Raw genomic sequence first — 15,843 nt, 5'->3', positions numbered from 1 at the left:
TTTCTCCCTCTATTTTTCTCTTAGTTATATGAAAATCAAAAATTAATTTTTCAAAATACTAAAATGTACTTGTTAACATATTATAAAATACATTTTTCTTTTCATATGTATCTGAGTATTTATGATAACCCCATTACACAATACACAAGAATCCTACAAGGACAAGTTATCCCAAGAAGCATCGTACTAACAAAAGCAGCAGATTACAGCTAGCATGTGTGTGATCAATAATGCAGAATGTGATGATGGACTTTTTTTTTTTTTTTTTTAATGTTGAATTTTCGTATAGTTATATTATTTTAATTTCACAAATATAAAAAAATAATTTTCTTTCAAGAAGAAACATCCATTGGGTCGAGGTTTGCAAGGTGGTCAACAACTATTGTATCGTAACCGCTATCGTTGCGTCAGTTGACCGAAGTGTTCAACATACAAGTTGTGATGTGTTTCTACTTTTTTGCATTTTCCACCAATACAATTCCTTTGACTTTCTCTTCTGACCCGCCAAAATTGAATAATAATTAAAAAACGGTTCCAAGCAATCCAACGATTCTCAACTTTTCAATCTGCAAAACCAAACATTTCCTTTCAAATGAATCCACCTCCCTCCTCTCTAACAATCTAGCTTCTTTTCCTTTCAACAAACACTCTCTCTCTTTGTGATGGAACTGTTCACCCCATCGTGTCTCAAGTTTCTATTTTACTCTCTTGTGATCTTATTCCTTATTCTTACTCGTGCAAACTCTCAATCTCAGTTGCATGATCAAGAACATGCAACACTACTTAAGATAAAGCAGTCTCTTGAAAACCCTTCATTCCTCAGTCACTGGACCTCATCAAACTTCTCTTACTGCTCTTGGAAAGAGATAACATGCAACACTGGCTCTGTCACTGGTTTGACTTTGGCCAACGGAAACATCGATCAAACCATACCCTCTTTCATATGTGACCTCAAAAACCTCACACATGTTGATTTCAACAACAATTTCATTCCTGGGGAGTTCCCAACTTCTCTCAACAATTGCTCCAAGTTGGAGTACCTAGACCTGTCCATGAACAACTTTGTTGGTAGCATCCCTCATGACATTGACAGGTTCTTTAATTTGCAGTATCTTAACCTCAGTTATACCAACTTCTCTGGTGACATTCCAGCTAGCATTGGAAGGCTAAAGGAACTGAGACATCTTGATCTTCAATACTGTCTACTCAATGGAACCTTCCCTGCTGAGATTGGCAACTTGTCCAATCTTGAAACCTTGGACTTGTCCTCTAACATTTTCGCTCCTTCGAGGTTGTGATGGGTTGTTTTGTATTTTTTTTGTAGAGGTACTCTTTTAAGACGGATTTTTTAACGACGTGAGACTTTGTTTATATGGCAACAGGTTGCACAATAACTGGACACTGTTGAACAAGTTGAAGGAATTTTACATGTTTGACTCCAACTTGGTTGGGCAGATCCCTGAAACCATTGGAGACATGGTGGCTTTGGAGATTTTGGATATCTCACAAAACAGTTTGAGTGGACAAATTCCCAAGGGTTTGTTCCTGCTGAAGAATCTGAGCATAATGTTTCTTTCGAGAAACAAACTTTCTGGGGCATTACCTGATGTGGTAGAGGCATTGAATTTGACCATCATTGATCTCACACAGAATGGTATCTCAGGAAAAATACCAGATGGTTTTGGAAAGCTCCGAAAGTTAACTGGTTTGGCTTTGTCTTTGAATAACTTGCAAGGGGAGCTACCACAAAGCTTAGGCCTTCTTCCATCTTTGATAGATTTTAAAGTATTTTCCAACAATTTATCAGGTACCCTTCCTCCAGACTTTGGCCGCTCATCGATGCTTAAAACGTTTATGATTTCAACTAATACTTTTAGTGGAAAGCTACCAGAGAACTTGTGCTATAATGGTCACTTGCTTAACATATCTGTCTATGAAAATTATCTAAGTGGAGAGTTGCCACAATCACTAGGGAATTGTAGTAGCCTGATGGATCTGAAAATTTATAGTAATGAGTTTTCTGGTAGCATTCCTAGTGGTCTTTGGACTTTCAACTTGTCAAATTTCATGGTGAGCTATAATAAGTTCACTGGTGAGCTTCCTGAGAGATTGTCACCAACTATTTCACGCTTGGAGATAGATCACAATGAGTTTTATGGTAGGATTCCAACTGGGGTATCTTCATGGACTACAGTGGTAGTGTTTAAAGCCAGTAAGAACCACCTTAATGGGAGTATTCCAAAAGAGTTAACATCTCTTCCCAAGCTAACAACTCTTTGGCTTGATCATAACCAGTTCACTGGACCACTTCCATCAGATATAGTATCATGGAAGTCCCTTGCATTACTAAATTTGGGCCAAAACCAACTCTCTGGACATATCCCGGATTCAATTGGTTTGTTACCAGTCCTTAGTGAACTTGACTTGTCAGAAAACCAATTATCTGGTGAAATTCCTTCTGTACTTCCCAGACTCACCATTCTCAATCTATCCTCCAATTATTTAACAGGGAGGGTTCCAAGTGAACTTGAAAATTCTGCTTTTGCCAGAAGCTTTTTGAACAATTCTGGCCTCTGTGCTGATACCCCAACATTGAATCTCAGGTTGTGCAATTCTAGCCCTCAAAGGAAAAGCAATGACTCATCTTGGTCTCTTGCTTTGATTATAAGCCTGGTGGTTGTGGCATGCTTCCTGGCTTTGTTGACATCACTCTTGATCATCAAATTTTACAGAAAAAGAAAGCAAGGCTTGGAAGGTTCATGGAAGCTCATTTCCTTTCAAAGGCTGACTTTCACTGAATCAAACATAGTGTCATCATTGACAGAACATAACATTATTGGCAGTGGTGGATACGGTGCAGTATACCGTGTTGCAGTTGATGGTTTAGGCTATGTTGCTGTGAAAAAGATTTGGGAAAACAAGAAGTTGGACAAGAATCTTGAGACCTCATTTCACACTGAAGTTAAAATATTGAGCAACATTCGTCACAGGAACATTGTGAAGTTGATGTGCTGCATCTCTAATGAGGACTCTATGCTCCTTGTGTATGAGTATGTGGAAAACCGTAGCCTTGACAGGTGGCTGCACAGGAAGAACAAGTCATCAGCCGTGTCAGGTTCAGTCCATCATGTTGTCCTTGATTGGCCAAAGAGAGTGCATATAGCCATTGGAGCTGCACAAGGTTTGAGCTACATGCATCATGATTGCTCACCACCTATTGTGCATCGCGATGTGAAAACAAGCAACATTCTTTTGGATGCTCAATTCAATGCAAAAGTTGCTGATTTTGGTCTGGCTAGGATGTTAATGAAGCCAGGGGAACTTGCTACCATGTCATCAGTTATTGGCTCATTTGGCTATATGGCTCCAGGTGAATGACATGTCAAATTTTTGCTTCCGTCAACATAAATATCATGATAAAACTTAGATACACTACCATAACTCCTATTAATGTCATTCCCTGATCAAAATTGACATTTTATCAGTAATGATTGCCAATTTTCATTACCAAGGTATAATGTTAATATTGATTGGAGAACAACAGCATCATGTGTTTAGTACTATATCTTTGTCTAGAAATATATTGCTTTGTTAAATTTTGTGACTCATTTTCCCTTGGTACATCTCATAAGTTTAATAGAATGTTTTTCGTTATACTCGAATTGCAGAATATGTTCAAACAACTCGAGTCAGTGAAAAGATTGATGTATTCAGCTTTGGAGTGATCCTATTGGAACTGACAACTGGTAAACAAGCTAATTATGGTGATGAGCACTCATCTCTTGCAGAGTGGGCATGGCGCCACCACCAGTTAGGAAGCAACATAGAAGAGCTTCTTGACAAAGAAGTCATGGAAACTAGTTACTTGGATGGCATGTGTAAGATTTTCAAACTAGGGGTCATGTGTACTGCAACACTTCCTGCTAGTAGACCTTCCATGAAGGAGGTCCTGCAAGTATTGCTTTCTTTTGAAGAGTCATTTTCTAAAGGAGAGAGCAATATTGGCCACTATGATGATGTTCCCCTTCTTAGAAATTCAAAAAGAGAGCATAAGTTGGATGTTGATAATGATATCTAACTAGATTGGTATCATGTTGATGTTGGATACTGCTGAAAAGTGTGACTAACCAATTGAGCTTCCATGTAGATTATTGCCAACTCTCGAATTGAAGTCAGTGGAACACAGCCATATGATTGCAGATTTAGGATATTAGTACTATAGAGTGCATGGAAAATGACACAATATAAGACCAAGTACTTATTTTTGTTAAGTGAGATTAATCCTCAGGGTGGTGATTAGTAACAGGATTCTGATTAATCCCCAACAGAATCTCTCAAATACGTTGTAAATGCACTTAGTTCCTAGTCCTTAATAATTTTTTGGTATCACAATCTCCCATTTTGTGTCTATTTGATGTTTTCTAATTTTAGAGTTTTTGTCAAAAATTATTAAACCATTTCCATACAAGTAATTAGATATTCAAATAATTCTCTCAATTTCTTCTTTTATAAAAGGGAAGAACTAATGACACTTTTTCCAACACCTGTTTACTAATAATTTTCTTATTATTGATTAAAATTTATTGAAAAACACAGATTTTATGAACCTTGCATTTTATCTAGTCTTTTTCTTAATTTAGTGGTAAAATTCTTCAAAATTTGTTATTTTAAAAAGAATAATAAACAGTGTGTTAAAGTAAGTTTCACTAATATATCTATTGATAAAAAACTATGAAGAATAAATAATACTCACAAACATTATAATAATTTTAATATTGTTATTTGATCATCGACCAATATATATAGTAATTTTATTCACCTTTATAATAATAATTATATAAAATTGAAGAGGTATGATTTTTAATTAGTCAAGGTTATAGAAATTTTACACCCATTAATTTATATTTTAAAGTAAAAGTAATTAAAATAAATGATATTTATAATATCAAATCAATAGAATTGTGAATAATATGCTAAAGAAAAGCGTCACGCAAATAGTCAAAAGCCGGATGCTTCCCGGAAGATTTTGCGTATTCCAATGCTCACGTATCTGTGGTCTTATATCCTTTTATTGACTCTTCAAAGTATGAAGTATAAAATATTTGTAGTGCTAATGAAAAGGTTAAAAAAAAATAGCAAGTTGGTATTATAAGGTTGTAAAAGTATCATATAATGCAGCAATTCATCGTGGGCGTATATGGTCGCAAAACTTTGGCTGTTTCTTGGTCAGTGTTCACATTCACACGTGAATTCAGGTCAAAGTTTTGTGATGATAGATTTAAACTATTCTAGATAATTGAATTAGTTGCCCCTTGATTACTCTAGATTGATTCCTTTAACTGTAGAAAAAAAGAGGAAAAACCCAAGAAGCGTAGTGACTCCAACTAAAAGCCTTCAAACTCGTTGATTCCGAGTAAAGAAAACATCTCCAGGTTGGAAACCATAACTTGAAGGCATGGAGATATAACTTTTGGTCCAATAATAAATTCATTTTTTTCTTCTAAATATAATATAAGCAACAATCATAAATTTTTAAAGTTATTCAAATTGATTTTTTTTATATATTTTTCTTTTATTGTTAACTTTATTATTTATGTATTTATTTATGGATAACATTAAATATTACAGTAACTTAAAGTAAAAAATATATTTAAAATAAAATTTGAATTAATAATAGAATTAATTAAAAATAATCATGTTAATTATATTTTTTTTTATCTTGATAATAACTTGTCATATGTTATTTATAATTAGGATAAGAGAGAGTACTGATAATAAAGGTTAGTTTTACTAATTTATTTGGTAATTGGCGCATCTTTTCCTGCAAGATCATAACAAAAGGAGTCTCAATCCGTGGCCTCAGCAGGTCCACATCAAATTGGCATCATATGGAATAGGAAATTTGATTGCCTATTTTGAAAGCAAGCCATTGAGTCAATCATTGTTCAATTTGAGTCATATTCAGAGTGTGTGTGTGTGTGTTGCCAATAAGAAAAGTAATTGGTTCACGAGCATTATCTCTTCATTATTGAATCAAATGATACCATGTGTGAACTAGAACCAACCAAGACACCAAGATGAAAAAATTTACCTCATCATGTGTCAAAATGCAAATTCTTCGTCTTCTCTCTTTCTTCCTCTTTCTCACCTATGCAGCCTCTCAGTCTCACTCTTTGTTGTATGATCAAGAACATGCAGTCCTATTGAAGATAAAGCAATACTTGCAAAATCCACCATTCCTCCAACACTGGACCCCATCAAACTCTTCACATTGCTCTTGGGAAGAGATCAGATGCACCAATGGATCTGTCACTGCATTGACTATGTTCAACACCAACATCACTCAAAAACTGCCAACTTTCCTATGTGACCTCACAAACCTCAAACACATTGATTTTCAGTTTAATTACATTCCTGGGGAGTTTCCAACGTCTCTCTACAACTGCTCCAAGCTTGAGTACCTTGACCTCTCACAGAACTTCTTTGTTGGTAAGATTCCTGATGACATTGATCACTTGGCCAATCTACAGTTTCTTAACCTTGGTGGCAACAACTTCTCTGGTGATATTCCAGCCAGCATTGGGAGGTTGAAGGAGCTAAGAACCCTTCAACTTTATCAGTGTCTTTTCAATGGAACTTTCCCTGCTGAAATTGGCAATTTGTCCAACCTTGAATACTTGTATGTATTCTCCACCAGCATGCTCTCTCCCACAAAATTGCCATCAAGCTTGACCCAGTTGAATAAATTGAAGGTCTTTCATATGTATGAATCCAACTTGGTAGGGGAAATCCCTGAAGCCATTGGAAACATGGTGGCATTGGAGGAACTGGATTTATCAAAGAATGGTTTAAGTGGACAAATTCCCAGTGGTTTGTTCATGCTGAAAAATCTGAGTGTACTATATCTTTACAGCAACAGCCTCTCTGGGGAGATACCTGGAGTGGTTGAAGCATTCAGCTTGACAGACCTTGATCTTTCAGACAATAGTCTTAGTGGGAAAATACCAGATGATTTTGGAAAGCTTAACAACTTAACGCACTTGTCTTTGTCTATGAATCAGTTATCTGGGAAAGTACCAGAAAGCATTGGTCATCTGCCAAATCTCACTGATTTTGTTGTTTTTCTCAACAATTTGTCGGGTACACTTCCTCTAGACTTCGGTCGGTTCTCGAAGCTTGAAACATTTCAGGTTGCATCTAATAGTTTCACAGGAAGGATGCCAGAGAACTTATGCTACTGTGGAAGGTTAGTTGGTCTAACTGCTTATGACAATAACCTGAGTGGGGAGTTGCCAGAATCCTTAGGAAGTTGCAATAGCCTGCAATATCTGAGGGTTGAAAACAATGAGCTTTCTGGAAACATTCCCAGTGGTCTATGGACATCTATGAATTTGGAAACATTGATGATAAATGAAAATAAGTTCACTGGTCAGCTTCCTGAAAGATTGTCTTGGAATCTTTCATTCCTGGCCATAAGCTACAATCAGTTTTCTGGTGGAATTCCACATGGAGTGTCTTCTTGGAAAAGTGTTGTGGTGTTCAATGCCAGTAACAACTTCTTCAATGGTAGTATTCCACTAGAGCTAACATCTCTTTCCCAGCTAACAACTCTTCTGCTTGATCATAACCAGCTCACAGGGCCACTTCCATCAGATATAACATCATGGAAGTCCCTAATAACTCTAGATTTGAGCCACAATCGACTCTCTGGCGAAATTCCAGATGCAATTGCTCAGTTGCCTGCCCTTAATATTTTGGATATGTCAGCGAACAAAATCTCAGGAGAAATTCCACTTCAACTAGCCCTTACAAGAATCACAAATCTCAATCTGTCCTCCAATCATTTGACGGGGAGGATCCCAAGTGAATTTGAAAACCTTGGGTATGCTAGAAGCTTTTTGGACAATTCTGGTCTGTGCGCTGGTACCACAGTGCTAAACCTTACCTTGTGCAATTCTAGGTCTCAAAGTGCAAGAATTGAAAGAAAATCTGAGTCTCATGCTATAATGATTACCCTGGTGGTAGCAGCCTCCATACTGGCTTTGTTGTCATCATTGTTGATGATCAGAGTTTACATCAAAAGAAAGCAAGAATTGAAAAGGTCATGGAAGCTCACTTCCTTTCAGAGGCTGAGTTTCACAAAAGCAAACATTGTGTCCTCAATGTCAGAACACAATATCATTGGCAGTGGAGGATATGGTGAAGTATATCGTGTTGCTGTTGATGATTTAGGCTATGTTGCAGTGAAAAAGATATGGGGTAGCAGAACTTTAGAGCAGAAGCTTGTAAGTTCATTTCTTGCAGAAGTTGAAATACTGAGCAATATTCGTCACAAAAACATTGTAAAGTTGCTATGCTGCATCTCCAATGAGGATTCTCTGCTCCTTGTCTATGAGTATCTGGAAAACCATAGCCTTGACAGATGGCTTCACAAGAAAAGTAAGACATCACCTGTGTCAGGTTCAGTCCTTGATTGGCCAAAGAGATTGCATATAGCCATCGGAGCTGCACAAGGTTTGTGCTACATGCATCATGATTGCTTATCACCCGTTGTTCATAGAGATGTTAAAACAAGTAACATTCTGTTGGATTCTCAATTCAATGCAAAAGTTGCTGATTTTGGTCTGGCCAAGATGTTGATGAAGCCAGAAGAATTTGCTACCATGTCAGCCGTGGCTGGCACATTTGGCTATATTGCTCCAGGTGAAAACAAGTAACAAACGTATTGCTTCAGTTAAATTTTCTAGGTTTAATTATCCTTTTCATTCTTATAGTTTTATGAACTTTACTTTTTGGTCCCTATAATTGAAAATAGTCCTAATTTTTATTTTTTTTTAGTCTCTATAGTTTTATAAACTTTACCCTTTAGTTCCAATAGAAATAGACAACAAAGATTAAAAGGAATAAAAATAGTATGTATATGGACTAAAAGGTAAAGTTTATGAAACTATGAAATCAAAAAGATAATTAAACCAATTTTCTATTTCCTTTTCTATGTCATAAGTATAGTCTAAATGTTTATTTCATGCATGAATTACAGAATATGCTCAAACAACAAGAGTCAATGAGAAGATAGATGTGTATAGTTTTGGAGTAATCCTATTGGAACTGACAACTGGAAAAGAAGCCAATCATGGAGATGAATACTCATCTCTTGCGGAATGGGCGTGGCGCCACATTCAGGTAGGGACCGATGTAGAAGACATTTTGGATGAAGAAATTAAGGAAGCATGTTACATAGATGAAATGTGCAACATCTTCAAACTAGGGGTCATGTGCACTGCAACACTTCCAGCTAGTAGACCTTCCATGAAAGAAGTCCTGAAAATACTGCTCTCCTGCAGCAATCCACTTACCAATGGAGAGAAGAAAGCTGGTTTCAATGATGCTGTTCCACTTCTTGAGAATTCAAATTGGGAAAAGCAGGTGGAATTCTATAGTGATGATGATTGATGGAAGCTTGTTAGTTTGCATCCCAGTTTGAGTATCCTATATGATAATAACACAAAGGTCTCAACTTTAACAAAAAGGCTAGTCTTGAAGTCAAAATTGGAGACAATGAAACTCAAAGTACAGCGTCCGTATAACTAGATAGAGGATAGCCTAAATCAGCTCAAGTTACTTGTAGTAGAAGACTAGAAGTGCTTTGCTAATTGCAAATGGAAACTAAGCTCGGTAATATTGAAGAAAGAATTGCCATTTTATCTTGGTTTTGATTTTATGATAGTGCAAAATAGTTTCTGAGTTTTCACTTTTCTGTCCATAGACTCCCAAATATAAAGGAAGCTAACATGTAAAATTAGGAACAAAGTCCGCTAATGTCCATCGGTGAACATAAATGGGTCTTGATTGTAGGAAGAAGAAACAATAAAGCGCTTATTGTTACTCAATTTGAAAATTAGTTTTCACAATAACATGACCAACGTAATTAAGATTAAGCAGTCCATTTTTCAGTTGACTTCAAAAAAGCAAGGGCATTGGGGAGAAGACACTTAAACATGAAGTGTACCGGACTAAAGAATAATCCTTATATTAAAACTGAAACGGCCATTCACGTATGAAAATATGATATAAATGTAGTAGAATTTAGTTGCCAAACTTATAAACATGGCAATACATTATTAGATGACCGTAATCTTTTTTAACACACACGATGCTTACGAATTAAATTAACTTTTGTTACTTTACTATTCCACACCATTTTGAGAAAAACCATTGGGATATAAATACAAGTTATGTAATGCCCACAGACAAACTTCACAAGGAATGAAGCATAAGCTTGTGGATGCATCGGTTGTATAATGAGTTGCATTGTCTGCCAAGCTATTCTCTTTCGCAAGCATACAAGTAGTTCTTGAAGTGGTGACCACTCTTTAAATAATCAGCTTTACTGAGTTCATGTAGGATTAGCCAAAGTATAATTGTTGCCAGGTCCAATCTATGCAACTTATAAATAATTAAAAAGCCAACTCATCATTGATAACTCAAGCTTTGAATTGAAATCTCACCATTGTCAATAAATTAACCTGATTTATTCTCTTTGAAAACACGTTACATTGGGAAAACATGACTACTCAAGTTTACATCTCCCTATTATTCCCTAACATGGGAGAGACAAGAACTGTGAACAAAATAATGCCCCAGTGATTTGCCAAGAAGCAGCAAGGTTGCATTTGCAGCAAGAACACAGCCCTACAAATTCCCCCACAGTGGACTTGGTCCACCTTCTGGTTGAAAGCTCTCTAGAACTAGTAACTAAAGCTTTTCTTCTTCGATCTGTTTATCTATTAGGTGTACAAAAATTTGAAACTATTGTTACACTTGTTTACCTTGGCATTAATCACATCTTCAGGACTCTTGCACACCCAAATACTGGGAGTGAGAAGCAGCCAGGAGGGCTGCCCCAATTCCAGAGCCATCATTAGAATGCTCAATGCCAATTGTTTCAGCTGCCTCCTCTCCCAACAACTCCTTTAGTGTACTCTCCAAGGAACTTCTGAATTTAGTGTAGTGTTCAAACAACCCTCCATCCAGTGCTATTACTGATTTCTGCTTCTCCCCTGCCTTTACTGTGTCTCTTCCTATCTTCTTGAGGATGCCAAAAATACCAGCAGCAGAAAGGCGGGCTCCTCGAGTAGCAACGATATCACAGAGTTCCACAACAATCTTCCTCATTTTCAGGGATGTGTTATTGATCTGACGGAAAGGAAAACAGTGAGGAAACCTAATAGCTTTCATTTGGGGAGAAGAAATACCAACTTATATGTTAAGTGTCCTTGACAAAATGTGGATGAATTTGTTTATAATGAAAGACCGCAAACAACAGATTCAGAAAAATTTACTACCTTCTATATCTAATTAATTGAAAGAAAAAAAAAATAACATGATATAAATGTGTGAACAAACAAGCATATTTATATTCAACATGGTCAGAAAAGCATCCATACCTCTAATATATCCTTCAATTTGGTTCCAACCACCTTAAGATCTGAAGATGTATCATGATGCATTGCAGACATGTCAGGTGTCCTATACATCCCATAAAAAAAGACACAGAAAACTCAGAAAGCTTCAATAAGATTAAAGTAAATGGTCCAAAAAAGAAGAATAATGAAAGTAGTGCCATATAAATGAAGATGTGTACAACTCAAATCAAGGAAACACAGGTGATACAGTGACACAGAAAACTCAGAAAGCTTCAATACGATTAAAGTAAATGGTCCAAAAAAGAAGAATAATGAAGTTCCATATAAATGAAGATGTGTACAACTCAAATCAAGGAAACACAGGTGATACAGTGTAAATATACCCCCCCCCCCCTCTCTCCTCCTCCCTCTCAAAACACACACATCAATTTTTGACATCCAAAAGAAGACTAATTAAGAAGCAATAAAAATGAAGAATAAAACTGTTTGAATGCTTGCATGGTAAGATAAATAAGTGAAGAAAAGAAAAGGAGAGGCCACCATTTGTATTCCACTCTTTAACAAAAAATTTCATTGTTGGTAAGGTAGAAATACAAGAAATTTCCAAAAGAAAGTCAGATAGCAAATTAATAAGTATAATCCGAGAAAATTAGTAAATGTGTGGTTGGATAAATTTGTCATACCTAAGTATGAAAGGAATTCTCAATTTTGGAGGAACAGTATCTCCAAAGAAGTCAGCTTCTTCAGCCATCTTCAACAAAACTCTCCTTACAATGTCACCCAAATACATACCAGAAATTATCTTCTCAAAAATCTGCAAACAAGAGAAGATTATTATAGATGCACATTATTCATTTAACCAATAATAGATAGATAATCATTACCTGTTCTCCAGGGTTTAAGCTCTCTGAATCAAGAGCTTGATCATATTCTGTTAGAGGGAGATAAGAGGAACGGAAATTACCCCACTCCATGTTTATAACCTATACAATCAATAAATAATCATCATGCTTTGACACACAGCCAATCATTATCTGCCTCATGAAATCATGGTAAACATAGTTCTATCCCACAAGAAAATAAGTGTCATAAATAATTAGATATTCATAATCAATTTACCATCTCTCCTGATTTTGGTAGAAGATCATGCCATTTTGGAATTGCATGTGCACGCTCTACATAAGCTGCATTTGTCCCAGTACCAAGAATCACTCCAGCAATGACATCCTGATTGCTGAATCTTGCTCTAGCTATGGTACCAACAGTGTCATTAACCTATATCAAATCACCAAGTTAGGTTTTGCCTCCAGTTTAATATTATAAGAGAAGAAAAAATTGAAACTACAAAACTCATTAATCCAAATTTTCTGCCACATGCAAAATGAAAAGTATTCTTAAAGCCAAACTTAAGGGAAAAATGAAAAAGAAGTTATGAAGAAAGGAAAGTGGGACTGACCAAAGCTGCAACACGCATATCCAGGCCAATTTTTTCAAAGGACTTGGTTAGTTCACCCACCACATCTTCTCCAACCTACAATTAACCCAAACAGAATCAATAAAAGAGTAACTGTCAGAATACCCTGCTCAACTAAAGAGTAGCCGAGAAATGAAGAGCAAACTGGTATAATGGGGATTCTCCATTTGAAAAGAGTTCATATATGATAATGATACATTTGTAAGCTATAATATAATGCAAAAACAGTAGTGTACTGACAGAGACAGAATACTCATGCATATAACAATTCATGATCAAAACAAATGAGATGATAACACGAGTGGCAAGGCAAGGCAGAAAAAATTAACTAAACAAAATCAAAGTAACAAGAATTACCACATCCTCAACATTGAAACCCTTAGTCCACTTTATTAGAGTCCCAGATGCAATTGATGTTTGCCTCACAGGAAAAGAGAAGGTAAAACCTAGTTCTCTTTGTCTGCCAGGAGGAGGGTGAAGCTCTTCAGGCTCAGAACTAACAAACTTTGCAAGTTTATCTGCTATAAAATCAAATAATTCCTGCAATTCCATAATTAAAATATTTATTTAAGAGAGTAGTTAGGCTAATTACACTGATAGATTATCTCAAAACAGACTTACATGTGAGGAACCAGTCATCAAATGAGGAGGAATGGAAACTTCTTCGGACTCTAGGTTGACAACACCTTTCTCCTTCCCACCTAAATGCACGCGAAGGGTTCGGAAGTTTGTGCCACCAAGGTCCAACGCATAAAACAGTCCTTTCTCATCCCTATAAGCAATGCACCAATGTAAACAATCACCCACAAGAGGAAGAATCCAAGAAACCATTAAATTTTACAAGTTCTCATGACGAAAAAAAATTATCCACTAAACACAGCAAAACTCAGTCATCCAAACTTCAGATTTGTTTGGATAAACTCTTCCAAAAGTACTTCTGAAAGAGGAAATTAGGAAAGATAAATAAAATAAACTTCTCCATAACCTAAAATCAGCTTACGCATAATCTAATTTTAGCTTATGGAGTAATCCTAATAGCTCTCTTCCTCCATCTTGCCTGTAGATTACCCGGAACACACCACCACAAACAATCCAAAGCCTCAGGACTAATATCATCTAAATCATCATATATTTACTCCAAAAGATAATATGAAAAGCCAAACAGAAACTCACTAAGCAGTAAGCAATCGTGTAAAACACAAAAAGTTACAAACAACAAAATCAGTTGAGTAAATAGTGTATACACTCACACTGTAACACTATCATACTATCATCCAATCACAAATTAAATCAGGGTGTATAACATATTTACTAACGTTTACAATAGCTACTTTAAAAAGTCATACCAACAATGTTTGCCGATCAATTGACACATTTCATAGAAACTAAACACAAACAACAACACAAAGCTACAAACATCAAAATCAGTTGAGTAAAGAGTGTATAACACTATCATCCAATCAGAAATTAAATTGTTAAATATAATAAATTTATTAAACTTTACAATAACTAACTTAAAAAGTCATACCAACAGTGGTTTTAGAATTTAAACTCAAAATGAGTTAAGCCTAAGAAAAGGGTAATTGGAGAAACAAACCCAGATGGGAGATTATCAACAAAAGTGATCAACATCTTGAGCTTGCTGCCACCTTCAGAAGCAAGACCCGCATGCATCTCGACGGCCATGGCATCAGCAACTTGTCTCAGCTTCGCAATTGGGGTCCCACACTGCTCCTCGAACTCCCTCACCATGGCCAGCGCGCGACCCCACTTTCCGGAGCTCCGCACGCGGTGGCGCACCAGCAGAGCCGCCGCAGCGCACGCCGCCGCGGCGCAAACGACCACAGCACCCACGGCGACCTTGCCCATGTCAGCTCTTCACGTGGGTGGAACTGGAAACGAATCTAATCCTAATCGTAATCGTAATCGGAGACAAGACAACCTCTTTCAGCTTTTTGGAAACTCCCGAGATTCTTTGTTATTTATTCGTGCGCCATGGTCGATGTCAGAACATGCGGGTTATTAGAAAACACTCTAGGGACCCAGAAACTATGGAGTCAGACCCTCCAATGTCTAATTATTTATACATATATTTTACTTTTTAAATTCATCTCTATCTTTTATCTATTCAAATTTTTATTTTATCTTCTTATCTTTATCCATTCAGTTTCTTTAAAATTATGATATTTTTAAGACTTTTAAATTTTTAACATCATTATAAAATTTAATTAATATTTAATTTTTTAAAAAAATAAATATCATTGAAATATATTTCAAGCAAAAATAATATGAAATTATTATTTTACCCTTTTTTTTATAATTATTTTTAGGAGTTTTTTACTGTATTAAATACTCTTTTTAATTTTAGTTTCAATTACATTTAATATTTTTCAGAAAAGTGAATTTAATAAGATAAATTTTAAATCTTTAATTAATCAAATATGACCCAAAATTATCTATAAAAATAATTATTATTTTAAAAAGATCATGTCAATCCAAATTTAAAAGATAACAGATTAAAATTATTATTTTAAAAGATAAAAAATAAAATATTTTTAAAAAATAAGATAAAAATAAGATTATAATTTAACATAATAATAATAATAACTCACTCTTATATATTGAATAAAAATAGTTATTTTATGCTAGAATAACAATAAATGATATTTACTCACTAAATTTGAGAGATAAACTTTAAGAGTTTTTTTATACTAGCAACTAATTAGATATTTTAATTGCGTCATATCACTATAAATACATTTACTTTTAACAGTAACATAACACAATTAAAAAATCTAATTGGTTATCAGTGTAAATAAACTTTACACTAACGGTGTATAGGTGATTAATTCAAACTTTAATTACATAATATGAATATGACACCAAAATAGGCATCACCAAAATGATGCTAAATATAATTAATATATTTGGTTTAATAAAAAT

The 15,843-nt window shown here is 35.4% G+C and overlaps 3 protein-coding genes across 3 annotated transcripts; 2 read left to right on the top strand and 1 right to left on the bottom strand.

Annotated features, from left to right (window-relative positions):
- The first annotated feature begins 548 nt into the window (after window positions 1-548).
- LOC109804182 (uncharacterized) lies at window positions 549-4,392 on the top strand. Its single transcript, XM_020365968.3, has 3 exons — window positions 549-1,291; window positions 1,383-3,370; window positions 3,669-4,392. Exons 1-3 carry the CDS (start codon window positions 663-665, stop codon window positions 4,076-4,078), a joined length of 3,027 nt encoding a protein of 1,008 aa, XP_020221557.1. The 5' UTR covers window positions 549-662; the 3' UTR covers window positions 4,079-4,392.
- A 1,486-nt stretch (window positions 4,393-5,878) lies between these two features.
- On the top strand, window positions 5,879-9,721 carry LOC109804007 (uncharacterized). Its single transcript, XM_020365734.3, has 2 exons — window positions 5,879-8,703; window positions 9,041-9,721. Exons 1-2 carry the CDS (start codon window positions 6,078-6,080, stop codon window positions 9,451-9,453), a joined length of 3,039 nt encoding a protein of 1,012 aa, XP_020221323.1. The 5' UTR covers window positions 5,879-6,077; the 3' UTR covers window positions 9,454-9,721.
- Window positions 9,722-10,510: 789 nt separating this feature from the next.
- Window positions 10,511-14,965, bottom strand: LOC109804264 (hexokinase-1). The gene is made up of 9 exons (XM_020366064.3): window positions 14,498-14,965; window positions 13,522-13,672; window positions 13,258-13,440; window positions 12,883-12,957; window positions 12,546-12,701; window positions 12,311-12,409; window positions 12,110-12,240; window positions 11,448-11,529; window positions 10,511-11,196 (listed from the first exon to the last, which is right to left on the bottom strand). Exons 1-9 carry the CDS (start codon window positions 14,767-14,769, stop codon window positions 10,849-10,851), a joined length of 1,497 nt encoding a protein of 498 aa, XP_020221653.1. The 5' UTR covers window positions 14,770-14,965; the 3' UTR covers window positions 10,511-10,848.
- Window positions 14,966-15,843: the final 878 nt, after the last annotated feature.

This window comes from Cajanus cajan, chromosome 1, assembly GCF_000230855.2.
Source record: "Cajanus cajan strain Asha chromosome 1, NIPB_CcT2T_4, whole genome shotgun sequence".
Classification (NCBI taxonomy): Eukaryota; Viridiplantae; Streptophyta; class Magnoliopsida; order Fabales; family Fabaceae; genus Cajanus; species Cajanus cajan.
This window is presented reverse-complemented; position numbering and strand designations above follow the sequence as displayed.